Genomic DNA, 15,942 nt, shown 5'->3' with positions numbered 1-15,942 from the left:
TCTCGATTGACTTGGATCACTTTCAAACGGAAGACGAGGAGCTGACTGCGATCAGCGCCGCACTGCCCCGGGCCAAGGCACTTGTGGCGCTACGACTTGAGTGCCCCAGGGATAAGCCGCTTTCTGCGGCGCTTTTTAGCGCATTGCCGAGATGCCCTCTCCTGGAGAACTTTGAGTTTGGGGGGTCAAGGTTCCAGTTGAACTCCATTTCGCCGCTGCTGGAGGCGCTGCCATCATGCGTCCGACTCAAGAGCTTGACTTCCAACAGCAATCTCCCAATGCAAGACGCTCGCATGCTGTGCGGCAATCTGGGCGCATGCTCCTCGCTGTCACGCTTGACTTTTAACAAAATGTGGCATGAGAAGGAAAAGATACAGGCCATCACATGCATGATGCGCGAACGCCCACGTATCGCCTTGGACTTTGGTGGAAACACGCTCCAGGGATTCAGCAAATGGGATTGCCGTAGGCTAGACAGCGATTAGTCTAGAGAACCAGAGTCTAGCTGGCAAGAGCGCAATTGTGACGCGGACAATTGTGCACTCAGGATGGTGTTGACCCAGCAGGATCTGTGATTAGTGCCTGTGCGCACGTTCCCTGATTCAGTACGAGTTCTGCACTACGCGATGCTCATCATGTAAGTTGGGTAATGGCATGGAACGAAATTTGAGGTTCAGTTCAAAAATAGTGACTGCCACCTGACTTGCGTTGCTTGGGGCGAAAATGCAATTCTCCTTGCATGCAAATGCGGATGGCTGTGTTTGAGCGCCCGCGTCAAGGGCCTTGCAACTCAATTGAGGGCACAACGCATTGCCCCAACACCATATGTTCTGCCATACGGCGGAGATAAATGTCAAGGAATCACGAGTGTGAACAATCTGCAGAGCACGTCAACGAGTGAACATGTGAATGTGTCACCATGAATATTCACACAGTACTTGCATGGCAGTTGGTGCTCGCATGGCAGTGGGTGCGAAATGCCAAATGCACATGCCTGGTCAACTGTATGATCATGGATGGATGGGTTTCTAAACCGAGCTTGCTCTGGTTTTTGTAGTTGTTGAATGTACATGGGCACCTTGTGTGGAGATGCCTCTCCTCACGCCCATCAGCTCCTGACACCTTCAAAAGCCAAGTACGAACTGTTTTATTTAGCATTTTCTGCGATGGATACTCTTTCCCGTGCACAGAAGCTAAAGCAACCATCCTCCCAGAGCATGGCACAATTCCGAGTACTTGGCCATGATGTGTTTCCACCCCCATTTTGTTGTCTCCATGACTTATGCACGTTTCAGGCATATGAAACCAAAAATGGCAGAGTCCGATGAGATCATGATAGTTATCGACTGATTCAATGATGGACAATATAGGGAATCGCCTGATAGCCGGGGACTGTGTCATGCCCGATCGTGCCCAAAGGGCTTCAGCCTGACGCCCTGAAGCAGCACCGGGGGAAGAGAAGATAGCTCCACAACTGAGATTGAGTGTCAAAATCGGTTGTCAGCACGTTTCAGCTAGCCTCATGGATATTCTCGCTAGCCCTACCAAAATCACGACTGCTACACTGCAGGAGCTCAAAGAATCAAGAACGCACTGAATTGAAAAGTATGCCTCGGTCATGGGTGCAAATGAAACTATCAGAAATTGACTACAAATCAATCGATATTATTGGGGTGGTATAATCCACTCCCTGCCTCCCCCCTAAAAGAGAGAAGCATGATCTCCAGACCAGACGCATCTGCTTCTTTGTGGACGCTCCCAGTCTCGACCTCGAGCACGTAATGCAGACAGAACCTGATCAGAACAACCTTACCCAGCCAAAGGCGAAATGGTGAGGCATCTGCTATCCAGCTGCCATTGCATTTGATTCCCATCCAAACCTGCTAGGCATGGCAAGAACGAGACCCATGCAGGCAGGGAGGCAGACGGCAATAAAGGAGGACAGGTCAAGCGAACTCTGGCTTGAGGACCCAGTATCCTGGAGCGCCGTTGCGCTTCTTCAACACCGCAACTTGCTTCAGCACCTGCTTGAAAATGCCGGCTGAACCGGCGTTGACAGTGTCCTCGAAATGCTGTATAAGCTCGGCAGAGATCGCTTTGTGCCCGGCCTGTGATTGCAGATAGCTCACTATCTGAGCCATCCACAGCTGCGCATTTTGGTCATCACGCGACGGCTCCGGTTGTGCATCCTTGGCCTTAAGACGCGCAATGAGCTGCGTTGAAGTCAACACAGCACCTTGTGTGCCGGCCGTCGCCCCAACAAAAGAAGCCACACCCTGCTCGCTTGCCGGCCGAGGGCGCACGACGGTTGCGATGCTGATGCTATTTCCAAACCGCCTTTGGCCAGGAGCGCCTGCTTGACCGAATCGTCCCGTCCATGTCGGCCTGCACGGAAGCATCCATTCAGATCAACAGCACAACGCACACAGCAGGGGGGAGACTGCATGAAAATATGATACGTGTAACGCGTAGCATTCCACAGTAAAACTGCTACATTGCAACATGCCTCGGCCAGTGCAAGAAGCACAGGGGCCGAGTGCAGGACCGACTCGACCACTGACATGTAGAATGCGTATGAGCTAGGCGGTTAGGAGCTAGGCGGCAATGGTATGTTACTTCACGGGAACATGAGTGGGCATGCTCAAGCGAGGGGCAGGTGAGAGCCTCACAAGTGTACGGGCTGCTGCCGAACTTGCTGCCGTGATTGCTTGAGGGCCTGCGCCGCGCGCTCCGCCACTTTGCAAGCTATTCGATCGGCATTGAGCCTCACGGGGTCATTGGCGCTCTCAACGATGTGATGGTCAAGAGCAGAGTGCAGCCCTTTTCCGTCGAACAGCTCCCTGAGTATACTTGCGTCGCCGTCCTGCTCCCGTTGCTTGGTTGCTTTAGCCGCAGACTTGTCCTGCAGGTCAGCGATGGCATCCTTTTCCAAGCCATCAGCGCCCTGCAGCATAGGCATGTGATAAGACAAGCAAAAGGAAAACAAACGGCTACAAACTTCGTGTCAGGTCTGTAAGGATGTCGCATGAAGGACGAGCGGCGCCACAACCAACCGGTGACGCAATCCTCGTTACCGCGGAAGAGAATGTGATGGTCTGCATGGAGTGTACAAGCACGTGTGGCAATCAAGGTTCTGATCAAATACGGCCACTGTGTTACACGCATCTGGGCGCCGGTACACACAAGAGACATGGTTGCGACGCACCACAGCAGCACTCAGAGAATGTGAACGCCTCCGTTTCCTTGTCGTCTTCTTTTCTTCTGCATCTCTCCGACCCTTTGAACCCCTCCCAGACGTGCTGGCATGCCCGCTACTATTGGCACGGTCGCCGGGCGCATCAGCAGCAACTGCCGCGTCTTTGTTGTCCCCGTCATCGGCATCGTCATCATCCTCGTCACTGTCGGCAGCTGGGATGTCCTCTGGCAGCACCTCTCCGCCCAAGGCAGAGAACATCTTGCCGGTCTCGGAGCCACCAATGTGGTCATGGTCTGTGAGCGTGAAGAGGTCGTGGATGTCCTTGGACGCCACAAAGCGCTTCTGTCGGGGATCAGTCAAAATGCGGTTTGTGAGGTATTGCTTGTAGATCTGCCGATGATATACCTTCTCTTCAATTGTTCCACGCGTAATGAGCCTGCATGCACGTCAATGACGCTTCCACAAAACATCCAGCAAACATGCACACTTTGACCATCGGACCGTGGGACTTAGTGTCATTTCAAGTAAATGTCATTTCAAGCGTGACCTTCATGGAGATATATATATTCAGTGAGTGTCGAACTAGCGGAACAAGCGTACAAATGCTCTAGATGCTCATCCGAGGAACATACAGCCAACACACACATTCCTCACAGCAGGGCAATGACAATAGCAACAGGTATGCAAGCATCATATCACCACAAACAGGTAGAGTCGCCCCACATGAGGCATTTGGCTTGCTTCGCAGCCTGCTGTACGCTGTGTGGAAGGAAGTGGCTTCTCAGCAAGCCATGCCTTAAGGTGTGGAAACGCCCTCAGTTATCTGTTGAACTACAAAGTGCTCAGATGCCAGACAACCTGCAGCCTCTGCAGCCTCGTCACAGGAGGCCACACACCGATAGATAGTCACGCTGCGCTTCTGGCCAAGGCGCCAGCAGCGCTCGCGGGCCTGCATGTCGGTGGAGGGGTTCCAGTCAGGATCAAACAGCAGCACACGGTTGGCACCGGTGAGGTTGACTCCGATGCCGCCGACCTTGGTCGTGAGGAGGAAGAGAAACACGTCAGGGTTCAAGTTAAAGTCGTCCATCATGCGGTAGCGCAGGCCCACCGCTGTGCAGCCGTCCATGCGATGGTAGCGGAAGCCGCGCTCGCGGACGTGGCGCTCGATGATGTCCAGCATCTGCTGCGTCTGTGTAAAGAGAAGCGCCTTGTGGCCTTGCTCCGCCCAGCTGTCCAGCACCTTCAACATAACCTCACGATTCCGTTACTGCAACTACCCACCGGTGTGTTGCCAGAATTCGGTCAACGCCATTTCTGACCCCAAACTTCACGTATTTGCAGGCGTTTGAACCCAAAAATCACACTGCCTGGCGATGCACTGCGACTCGCTGCCAATTCATTATGTGCAAGGATAGCACGGCACGGCAGCAAGGGCTTTCACGCTCAGGCGATCAATCTTGCACGCAAACACGAGAGGATGTACCTGCGGGACATTGCTGGAGCTATTTGCATTCGCCAAGGTCGCCCGACAATGGGCGGAGGAGCCAAAACGAGAACGAGTTGCACGACTTCACACACAGAACAGCAAGGAACAAGGGAAGGGGCAGACTAAAGACACAAAGTTCACATCACAGCCCTTGCGTCACCAGGGCTTCCAAGCTTCGTCAGCCAGCAAGTCTGAGCACGAAGAAGTTGTACATTTCTGGAAAACCAGCGCATCCCACATGAGCATGCACATGCCCCACCCACTCTACACGCCATCGGCACAAGCAGAAGCAGAAGCATCACGGCGTCGCATGCGTCGGGAAGAACCGCACCTGCAACGTGACTGCAAGCTTTCCGCTGCGATCAGCGTTGCCGTAGTCGGGGTCGGCATGCATGGTAGTGCGGTCCAGCAGGTCAACATGGTTGCAGATCTTCCGCAGGATGGTGATGCCCTCCAGCGAGTGGCGCTTGCCCGCGAGGATATCGGCGACGTCGCGGCTTGCCAGGTACTTCCGGTAAATACGCCGCTGCGAGTGCGTCAGCTTGCAGAACAGCACCTGCAAATGCCTCGTGTGCTTCATATCCTGGGCCCCAGCCTGGGGCTGCTCCCCCACTGAGTTCTACTGGTCAAAGCACATTGAGTCTGACCTGAAACGGCACTGACTGTACACAAGACAAAACGCCAAGATGAAGAAGTGTCCCATGCAGGGCAAGCAAACAGTTTTGTTTGCGCTGAAAGCACGAGAGCGCACATAGTAGCCGAGGTCTTAGGCATGCAACAGCGCTCAGCCAATTTGTATGCAGCGGCCCTCTGAAGGGAGCTGACAAACACACAATGCAAACCCATGTGCTTGCTATGTGTGGACATGTCTGCACCTGCTCGTTTTTGCTGGGCAGCTGTTTGGCGACGTCGACCTTCTGGCGGCGCAGCAGATAGGGTGAGATGAGGTCTCGGAGCATGACAGCGCACTTGTAGGCGGAGGAGACGGCCATCGGCGACGCGTTGCTATAACCCCCTTGCGCGATTGGGACCGCAAACTGCGCCTGGAACACTGGCAGAGTGCCCAGCTTTCCGGGAAACACAAAGTCAAAAAGCGACCAGAGCTCGTTGAGTGAGTTTTGAATCGGGCTTCCGGACATGATGCAGCGGTGCACTGTCCTCACCTGGACACATGTATGAGCTGGGTGAATGCATATATTGCAGAATATGCTGTCGCTTCGCCGGACCGCTGATTGGCGGGTCAAGATGCCCAAAAAGGAATGAATTTGGGGAACAAACATGGGGTCGAAACCCAATCTGGCGAAGCACTGATATTCTGCTGTTTCGCCTGCACACAATGGCTGCGCCAAGGGGTCAAGAAGTCAGTCATTCCTCTGTACATACACGCAGCATTTGAAACTAGCCATAGAAAACACGTAGCACCTTGAAAATGGGCAATTGCGAGCGAGTCCCAAGAGACCGCAGCTCTCTCCCTAGGGTCGATAGCTATGTCTGCAGCGTGCACCGATTCTGAGGAGCAAAGCATCGGGAACGCGTGTAACTGGGAATCGGTGTGGTGCTCCTTACAAGGATACAAAAGCAGCCGAGAAACACAGAATGATGTGACAGTCATCAGACAGGTGATTCATCAAGCAGCGTTCCCACTGCTTGGGGACACTACATTGGGAAAATCACTTGGTGTCAAACAGACCCCAGACTGCAGATGAGAGTTTGTACTCATGATGCCCGCTTTCAGCAACATTGCTCCCTGCATGCCTCCAGCATTGTAGGTCGCCTTGAGAGGCAACAGCAGGGAAAGGCGGGGAGGGGTCAGTCGTTGCTCACACCTGCTTGCAAACGAGTGTGATATTGGCATCAGGATTTCGGATCTTGTGGCCTTCGTCGAGGATGACATAACCCCAGGCGATTGGAAGCAGCAGCTTCATGTTGATGCGCAGCTGTTCATACGTGGTGAGCAGCACGCCGAACTCACAGCCGCTGGCCAGTGCAACCAGCTCCTCCCGGGAGGGGCGGGAGCAGAAAGGTGGGCTGCGGCCCATGTCATGGAGGACGATGACACGGAAGGGCGGGTACCAGGTGCGCAGCTCTCGCTGCCACTGCTTCAGCGTCGTCACAGGTGCCACGATCAGGGATGGCTTGAAAAGCTTGCTGTGGTGAAGCCCTGCCAGAAATGCTGTCACTTGCACGGTCTTACCGAGACCTACAGAAAGAGCAATTGTGATTCTTGCTGATGGTTCTGACATCCAATGTGCAATGGGGATGCGGTAGTGCCGGAAGAACGTATATGTCCGTCATGCCCTGCCATCCCATGGACAAAACACGACGCCCCTGCGATGCAATGCAGATGTGCTGCGACTATTGTGGCTATGCAATAATGCTAATCGGCCCCTTAGCACTAAAGCCCGCCATGACCACAAGCGGATATCAAACTCGTGAAGCATGCTCGTGAAGGTTGTGCATATGAATCAGTGCATGTGCTATGCGAGGGAAACTGTGGCCTGTTCCTCATGAAACTGCAAGACCACATAGCAATCTTAGCGCTCGTATAGACATGTGCATGCATGAGCTCCTGAGGCAGTTCGGAACATCTCAAGGTTGAGTAACACACCCATTTCGTCGCCAATGATGCCTGCAAAAACAACGCAACGGTAAGTAGTCTGCTGTCTGAGCAAAAATCCCTACCGACCAAGGTAAATAAGGGATGTGGTGTGACTGAAGCAGTACTTACTTATTGTGCAGCTGGCCGCTCCAAATTCCAGCCACTGAATGTGGTTTGTGCTCACAATGGGCTTTAAGCGGGCCTGTCGCATATGCAATGCATATTTGATGCTTCCCTTCTCTTGCTCATGGCAACGCAGTTTCGTGTTCATGGCAAAAGCTGTATAGAAAGGTGCCATGACGACGACAATGTCTACCTATTGTCTTCCGTGTTGGCAGATCCATGAGTAGCTTGGAAAGCAATGCTATCTCCAGCATGGCAAGCCATCTGCAAGCACACAGCACACACGCCACATCCAAGAAGAACACGCATATCCAATTGCATGCAGAACACAGGTTGATTACCAAAAACGTTAGCGAGGCCAAAACAAGTGTGTCACACACCTCCAGCTCGCTGAGTGTGCAGCTCCCACATCCACTTCACGCCCACCTGCTGATAGGGAAACAGCTCATCATAAATTCTCGAGGGTATACGGTACCCTCCTGCAAAAGTGATGTCTGTATTGTCCTCACATCTTCCACCCATCGCCGCAGACGAAGTACTAGCGCCACTCGGGCCACATGACGGCTCCACAGGCACAGAACCCCCGGCCTGGCCAGCAGATTGCTGACCGGAGCGAGATGAAGTGCGCACTGCCGCAGGAGGAGTTGCGTTGGATGAGGGGGGGGTCGTATCCTGGTGCAAGAGCTCTTCCCCTTGCTCATTAGAGGCGCCCCCTGGCCCGGCAGCGATAGCTTCTCGTACGTCTGGATTTCCAACAGGGTGAGCGAGGTGTGCATCCTCCCATCGTTTCAGGCGCTCCAAGTACCACACCTCATCTGCAGAACCCACATCAACCTCGGATATCTGTGTTATGCAACGCCAGGCGGCATATTTTCTTTCAACGAAGTACTTCCTTACAGGACTGCTGCACCCACAAGGACATTGGCAACTCTCCATACACCGCTGTAAATCACCATGTGGCACATGTTTCGTGTATCCGCGTACCGCATCATTTGACCGCAACCAGATCCTGCTGGAAGGAGTTGGGATGGCCCCTTCCTTCTCCGTCACACACTGCTGACACATCGTCACTCTTGCAACTCTCGGGTGGCGGCCCCTGTGCTATTAGTACATCACATAGACAAGAGAAGCACGACAACACTGGGTGACAGCACCTGTGTCATCATAGTCATCTCCATCTGCAGTGGTATACTCAGCCAAGCCCTGGACCTCGTCATCAGCCTCGTCCCATGCAGCCTCTTCTGCAGACACAGCATCAGACTCCGCAGAGCTGTCCGACTCGCTGCTACCAGCAGCAGCGCGCGTGGCACTGAGCTTCACAGACTTCTTACGCGCCTTAGGGAGCGTAGAGTGCCGCTTTCGTTTGGTTGTTTCGCGAGCGCCTTGTCGGCTGTGGCTTCCATCGCGGCGCTGCACAGGCGGCCGTGCCATATTCCACGGGCACCTCCCCGCATGGTGTTCCTCCTCGTCAATGTGGGGCAGCTCCTCCAGGCTGAGGAGCTTTGTGCTTGGTCGTGCGGCAGCGTCAAGGGCGTTCTTATGGCGATACTTAGCAACGCTGGCATGGAGCTTCGTCTCAGCTGCTGGCACTGAGAGGTCCACCTCTTTCAACTTCGTGCGCATGACTGGGGCAGTGCGGGTCACCTGTCGGACACTGGCGCAATGAGCCGTATTGTTTCCAACATAAAAATGGTCGCTTGCATCCTGAGCCATCTAGTTCTGTCTATGCCTTTCTATGTTATGTAGTAATGTGTCGTCATATAACACTACCGCATCCACACCTACATGCCTAAGTATGCATGTTCTAACTATACATGGATTCTTGGTGCCCATCATAATTGAGTTCAACACAAAACATGGTGCATTGACCGGCAACGTATGTTGGGTTAGGTTGATGTCAACAGCGCATCCACAGCAGAGATCCTGCACTCGAACATGCATTAATAGCATTCACCGAGCACGATGTCATCATGTCTCGACAGACGGCAGGTGAAACATCTACAGGCGGCGAGGCATCGCACCTGCCTATCCAGGCCATTGAGGGCGTCGAAGGGCGTGATAAGGCCATTTCGAATCATCCGTTCTCGCTCCGTCTCGACGAGATCGCCACCCAGCAGCTCCTTCTCACCGCCGGCTGAGCCCTCATCACTGCTCCAAGCATCGTCGTCGCCGGCTGGATGCACCACTGCCTGTGACGTGCTCGCCCCCGCTTGCCTGCCGCTCTTGAGCAGCTGCAGCTCTGTCCGCAAGTTCTCCAGCCGGCTCCGCATGACTGTGTGTACCACGTCCCTGCAGGAGACAGTCAGCCTAAGCGTAAACTACAAGATAAACTAAAGAACACACCATTGCGCATGCAACTTGAAGGATGCTATGGGACGAGCAGCCTTTGCACTTTGTGACGCGCCGCCCTTCAGCACACAGTATCTCACTATGCATGAACATACCTATGCCAAATATAATCTGTTACGTGCCTCTTCGTCCATGTGCGCCAGTAAATCACATTCCAATGACGTCATCATCCTGCACCTTACACTTGATAATGCTTTTCACTACCATGCGTGGAGAAACTTGGCCGCTTCTTGCATGCGTTATTGTATGCACCATGCTTTGATGCATGAGTCCACCACTATATAACGCCCGGAATGAACCATTAGCTGGTTGTGAAAGCAAACTAAACTCCGCCCTGCAGCCGCAGCATCTTGTCGAAAGCATACTGGGAACATACCCATCCTGATTGGTTCCTTCATCCTCTGCATCATTCTGTGATCTCAGTAGCCCAGTGATCGCCTTGATTTCATTGAGAACATTCCTTTCACGCTGCACACCGCTTGCATGGCCACCCTCTGCAAACCAAGGCCATTGTTAAGTCTCCCATGAGTTTAGGCACAGACAACACCATATTGTGATCCATTGAATACTAGCAGCACACCCCTGTCCTAATTATCGTCCATCGGGGATGCAACGTGCTGAAGGCCATCCTCATCTAGGCTCTAAAACGCACTTGATAAGTGCATTGCGTTCCCATGGAATGCTGCAAAGCGTCACTTTTTTGAGTGGTATGGCATAACTGCCAGTGCAAATGATGCTGCCTGTTGAAGTAAGATGGCATCCCACATAAAAGGTGGCATCCTACATCTCTGGCTGTAGGCTTCATTTGACAAATGGGTTCAACATACTTCATGTTGCAAACATCAACGAAATGAACCAGCATACTTATGAGGTTAGTGTACACACACTGGGTTCGTGTTACCAAGCCAGTCCGAGCTTACCTTCGTCACGCACGTCCACTACCTGCACAAACCCCTATGGAGTGAGGCTGCTATCAAGATGGCTGTCATGCAGAGAAATAAACCAAGAAACCAAACGGCAAATACCTGTCCTATTACAGATGCCTCAACTCTATCCGCTGCAACCGTTTCAATTCCAAGGTCTTGAAGGCGCGCATCCGTGTCGTCAGGTTTGTCCTCATCAAATGCCATTTGTCATGAAAGCCTGAGAACTGCGGGAAAACAAATTACATTGCAGTTGCAGGATGATATTGTGCGCATCAGAGTGTACATGCAACTCTTGGGTCCTGCTGGCGCCCTACGAACCACACGAGTTTCACTGCTTAGTCGTGTCGATCTTCCCGACCGCACGAGAATATTCAGGGCATATGTGACTCATGAGGGCAAAGTATTTCATCTACATCTTGCGCTGGCCGCTCTCAAGTCCGCAGCTCTGCCAATCAGGAGTAAGCGCTTGTCGTACACTCTGTACAGGCAAGTCTCGTGCCAACTGGCATGCTGCACGCGATGACAGGAGGAAACAGATGGTAACAGCACGAGTGCGTAACAAGGCTGTTGTCCATGACCAGCTTGCCAGCACGCTGGGCACGGAGAAGCCATCAGCAAGGTGTCCGCATCATGCCCAAGCATCCTATCTCAGATTCTGGCATCCGCCATGCGCCAGTCCCGGGCACAGTGGCCCATGTATATCTCGAGGTACCTAGGAACCAAGACATATGTTGCATGACATTTCACTTCAACCTTCTGTAGATAGCATACCAATGGGACTGAAAGACAAAGGGTCTGAATAACGACAGGGATACCAGATCTGTTGGTCGCTGGACGTGTATACCAGCGGTATATCAGGGTGTCACTCCACTATGATGATGATGAGGCAGCCACTGCGCGTGACAGTGTAGGGGGGCATGAAACCCCTAAGCCCCGGACCTGACCCCGGTCGGCCAGGTGTTCGGCTTAGGGCCTACGAGAGGCGGATACACACGTCCCGTCCGAGACGCATGCGCTACAGTAGGAACGCCAAATCCCCCGTACGTACCACGTAGTCAGAGAGAAGAAAAAATTCTCTGAGGGATACTGGGCGGAGATGCGCTGCGATCAACACAACTGCTACATCACTACGCACCGAATGCATAGTTGCGTTGCACGCGCTCGTGTCTGCCCACAGATGAGCGCGTTGTCATGCCACGTCATACCGGCGAGTTAAAGGTAGTCAGAACTCGAGCAAAACGCTTGCGCATCATCTTGTTTCATGTCGGGGTTTCGGCTTTCCCATGAAGTAAACAAAGGGATTTACGTTATGACATGTAGGAATGAAAGTTTACATCCATGCTCCGAAACACTAGCAGCCCAAGGTCAAAGGGCTGGGCGTCAATTACGTTGATCACGCCCGTACCATCATACCATCTAAATCAAATGCAGCCAGGCAAGTTCTCAGACTGAATTGACACGGTCACAAATGCATGCATCTGTGCCCAAGACAGATCTAAAAACAGAAGTACTGATCTTTGGAATACCCAAGCTGCTGAATGTGTGCCTCGACCGACTTGGTCATTGGTGGGGGCCCACACAGAAGCAGCATGCTGTCAGGAGATGGCAAAGGGCAATGTGCTGAAATCATCTCTGGGGTGATGTATCCTCTACCGCCTGTCCAGTTCTCATGAGCGCGGTCAAGGACGTAATGTACGCGGAAGCGGTCAGGATGCTGCGCAACCAGCTTGTCGATTTCTTCCTTGATGAGGATGTCGTCGATGCTCACGTTGGCAAAAAGCAGGGATATCTGCGTATGGTCCTTGCGATTCCGCAGGATCTCTCTGGCTATTTGGTACATTGGCGTGATCCCTGTTCCGCCCGCGATCATACCTGCAATGCCAACATCTGTAAGGGTGATCTGGGTTCACCCAACAAAACTATCATCAACCCTGGCTGAATTTGTAGTAAGGAATTCCAAATTGCTTTCTTTACACTTCCTGTGACAGAAGTGGCAGGCCAGGGGGTGCCAAACAGTTGTCAGCAATGCCTCCCTTGCATGTCCCCAGGTTGTTTACATTGTGCAAGGTCGTGTCCCATTAACACATTGATCAGACTGCCGACACCATCAAGCTGCACAAGGAATTGCGTACTCTGATTGTGCTCACCTCACACCATGTTTCCCTTGCTACAGTAAAGAAGGCTGTTACTGTGACATGGCCCATCTCTGGGAGTGGCAAGATGATCAGAGAGGTCTGTTGACAGGGTGGCAAGGCCCTCTGATACTGGCACCCGGGCTGGAGACCATGGGGCTGGAACGATCTCGTCACATGAGCGCAAAAACGTGCCTAGTAGCGGTTGCAAACTGTGCTCGTGCAAGCGGCCTCAAACACACTTTCAATAGCAGACAATCAAGGGCACTTACTACCCTCATGCGCGCTTTCATATACAGAGCTTGTAAGGACGCGTGCACGCGGCGACGCAAACGTTCACAAGACATTCCTGTGCGGTGGACATGCGGCCAAATCCACCGCCAAAATGCCAACAAAGAGCAACGTACCGAAAGACTTCCTCATGTTGCACTTATAGGAAAACCTTCCCTTCGGACCTCTCATTAGCAGCCATCCGTTGATCTTGAGCTTGTCAACGTGCTGAGACATCTTGCCATTGGGATAGACCTTGATAACAAAGTCCACGTAGCCACTTTGCTCGTCTCCAGTGACCGGGGTATACGAACGCAGAACATCCCGGCCTTGTTCGTCAACGAACTTGAAAGAAATGTGCTGACCCACGGGCAGACCGAGTCTCGTACCACCGGGCAGAGCAAATCTGAAGCGTTTGGTGTTGTGAGTCAGGGTCTCCTTCTCTATCAGCTTCAGCTGCTTGAACTGATCTTTGTCCAAAAATGCACGCTTTTTGACAAAGAACAAATAGAACACTAAAGTCGCAAGCGCGACGGCTACGGTGCCATACAGTTGTGAGGAGGATAGCTGGGATGTGGGCCAGTCCATGATGATTTCCAAAGGCACAAGAAGCTCCTGCTTTGATGCATTGAATGCCTTAATGCAAGACCCCTAAAACATAACGTCAGACTGAAAATGCGTTACATGAGGCCAACAGGATGAATTCGCACGGCACAGGCAAAGGGGGCTTGCAGTATGCACGTGTTCTTAAAGGTGACGAGAGGTCTGCTGGGTTGACGCTCGTGCCTGATGCACACTAAAACATCGTTACATTGGTCCAAGTTTTGCAAACTGTCTTAGCCTTGCAAGGAACACCGGCCGCTGGAGAGCTGCCACGTACGCGTGTGCGATACGCGTACACACTTTCTGACACGGACACTGATCTTGGGCAGATCAGGGGTGTTGCCAGGGCTTCATGCCCACCCACGGGCAGTCACACAATGAAAATTCCAAACTTCATCTTATGCCCAAGGAAGAAGATTGTCCCCATAGTGCTACTCGTACTCTTCGATCCCATCGTCCAGTGATTTCTATCTCGAGATCAGCCAAAAATACACACAATGTTCATCGTCATCTCATTTTCTGCCTATGCCTTCTTCCGGCCCGAATGCATAAGCACAATTTCTATTTTTCACAGCTGGCTCGGGAAGGAAAAAAGGAAAATTACATCAAAATGAGGTGGTGATTGCGGGGGACACAAACGTTTTTGGTCCCCCCGCGCAAGTAAAAAATGAGACAGGGCAGAAACGCAAGCAAAGCCAAGAGACATTGCCAGATGAATCCATTCACATCATTCTTCAAATACAGGGCATTCACTTGGCTGTTCCTTCTGCTTCTGTGCCAACCTTCTCTTTCCATTTTGCCGCCTCCTCCGGATGCTCTTCGTCTAGACGTTCTTTCGCTCGATATACTTTTGACAAAAGGTAATGAGAAGTCTCGCTGTTCACCTTATACAGGTACTCGTACTTCTGCAAGCAAACAAATCTCAACCGACCATCAGTTATTCAGCATTTTGTGGTATGAGCAACCTCTGCAGAAATGCCGCAATATAATTCACAACATACGCCCACTGTGTGACGTTACACAGTATGAAACATTCGACATGCTAAAGAAAAAGCTTCTGCAAACGCAAGACATAATCCTCGTCCCACGGATTCCCAGCTGCATTCGGTTATGGTAAGTCAGGCTGGTCCAGGTACGCTTGCCTCAGGTGGTGGTAACGATAACACGGATTCCCAAGTAGTTCTTGGAGTTGCCAATGTCCATGTGGATGCGGTAGTGTTGTAAAAAGATACATCATCATCATTCCGTCGATGTGACGAGAGAGTTTGGACGTAACAAGGCCGGTAGTGCAAGCCAGATCAACCAAAGTTGAAACATCCCGCCAGCCAAACATGGAGATAGTTAAAAATGCAACACTGAAATCGCAGCGGGCGAATTGGGATACACTGGCAGCACTACAAAACCTTGCATTGCGTCGAGTCTGCTATGCCAAGGCAGAGGAAGCACATAGTGAAGTCCGCTACTGAAACACGCCGATGCAGAAAATTCACTTGCAGCTGGGTGTGAACGATTGCACTGATGCAGGCCAGTCACACTCCACCAAAAAGAGGTGACAAAAGCGGTGTTTTGAACATAACGAACACCACACCTTCTCTATCTGATCCCAAGTCGCGCCAGTTTCCACGCCGAGTATCTTCTGCGCCTCTGCAAGCGACACTTGACCTGTTTTCGATGCCTGCTTCAGCGCCTCTGCTCCGCCGGCTTTGTTTGCGTCTGCAACAAACGCCACATGTTTGAGCACGGACGTGAGGCCACTTTCAACTCCGTAGTGCGTTGAGAGGAACGAGGTTCACAGGAGTTGGCAGACTTCAGCAGTTTCAATCACTCATATTCTAGGCAACCCTTGGGCTTTGCATTGCCAATTGGATTTGCACAGCCGGCTGCTTCGCATTTCATGAGTAAGTCATGTGGGATGCACCTATAACAATGTCTTAAATGGAACCATTGCAATCGCCACGCCGGACCGCAGTATCGGCCGTTATCCATCCTTTTCCAAAGGGTGCTCAAAGCCCCAGATTTTCAGTGTATATACGACATGCATCTGAAGCTGCTTGACTGTAGACGTTGCCCTGTTGTATTCAAAAGTATGCGATGCATCAGTCATGTGATAGATTCACAGGCGTTCTGAGAATATTTCAGCAACGTGTAGGCTACTAGACAATGGATCGATGCCATCAACTTCGGCAATGCTTGCTGCTACTGCTGCACAATGGCCACGCCTATACAGATGCCAACAAACTGCATGTTCATCTTAGTTG

The 15,942-nt window shown here is 52.1% G+C and overlaps 1 protein-coding gene and 1 pseudogene across 1 annotated transcript; both read right to left on the bottom strand.

The window, feature by feature from the left end:
- Window positions 1-927: 927 nt before the first annotated feature.
- Window positions 928-8,469, bottom strand: LOC149810069 (DNA excision repair protein CSB-like). The gene is made up of 10 exons (XM_089994452.1): window positions 7,785-8,469; window positions 7,291-7,311; window positions 6,509-6,882; window positions 5,558-5,845; window positions 5,014-5,238; window positions 4,093-4,436; window positions 3,350-3,632; window positions 2,670-2,863; window positions 1,957-2,385; window positions 928-1,474 (listed from the first exon to the last, which is right to left on the bottom strand). The coding sequence occupies exons 1-10, from the start codon at window positions 8,467-8,469 to the stop codon at window positions 928-930; spliced, it is 3,390 nt and encodes a 1,129-aa protein (XP_089850578.1).
- Window positions 8,470-13,147: 4,678 nt separating this feature from the next.
- Window positions 13,148-13,669, bottom strand: LOC149810068 (NADH-cytochrome b5 reductase 1 pseudogene; annotated as a pseudogene).
- Between the last annotated feature and the right edge of the window lie 2,273 nt (window positions 13,670-15,942).

The sequence above is a fragment of the Nuphar pumila genome, unplaced genomic scaffold (genome assembly GCF_984573655.1).
Source record: "Nuphar pumila unplaced genomic scaffold, dmNupPumi1.hap1.1 HAP1_SCAFFOLD_561, whole genome shotgun sequence".
NCBI lineage: Eukaryota > Viridiplantae > Streptophyta > Magnoliopsida > Nymphaeales > Nymphaeaceae > Nuphar > Nuphar pumila.
This window is presented reverse-complemented; position numbering and strand designations above follow the sequence as displayed.

Coding starts and splice junctions, on each gene's coding strand:
- LOC149810069 (XM_089994452.1), bottom strand. CDS start 8,469: ATGTGTCAGCAGTGTGTGACGGAGAAGGAAGGGGCCATCCCAACTCCT. Junction 7,312..7,784: donor GCACACTCAGCGAGCTGGAG/GTGTGTGACACA, acceptor TTGTTTTTGCAG/GCATCATTGGCGACGAAATG. Junction 2,386..2,669: donor CGGCAGCAGCCCGTACACTT/GTGAGGCTCTCA, acceptor GCTTCCGTGCAG/GCCGACATGGACGGGACGAT.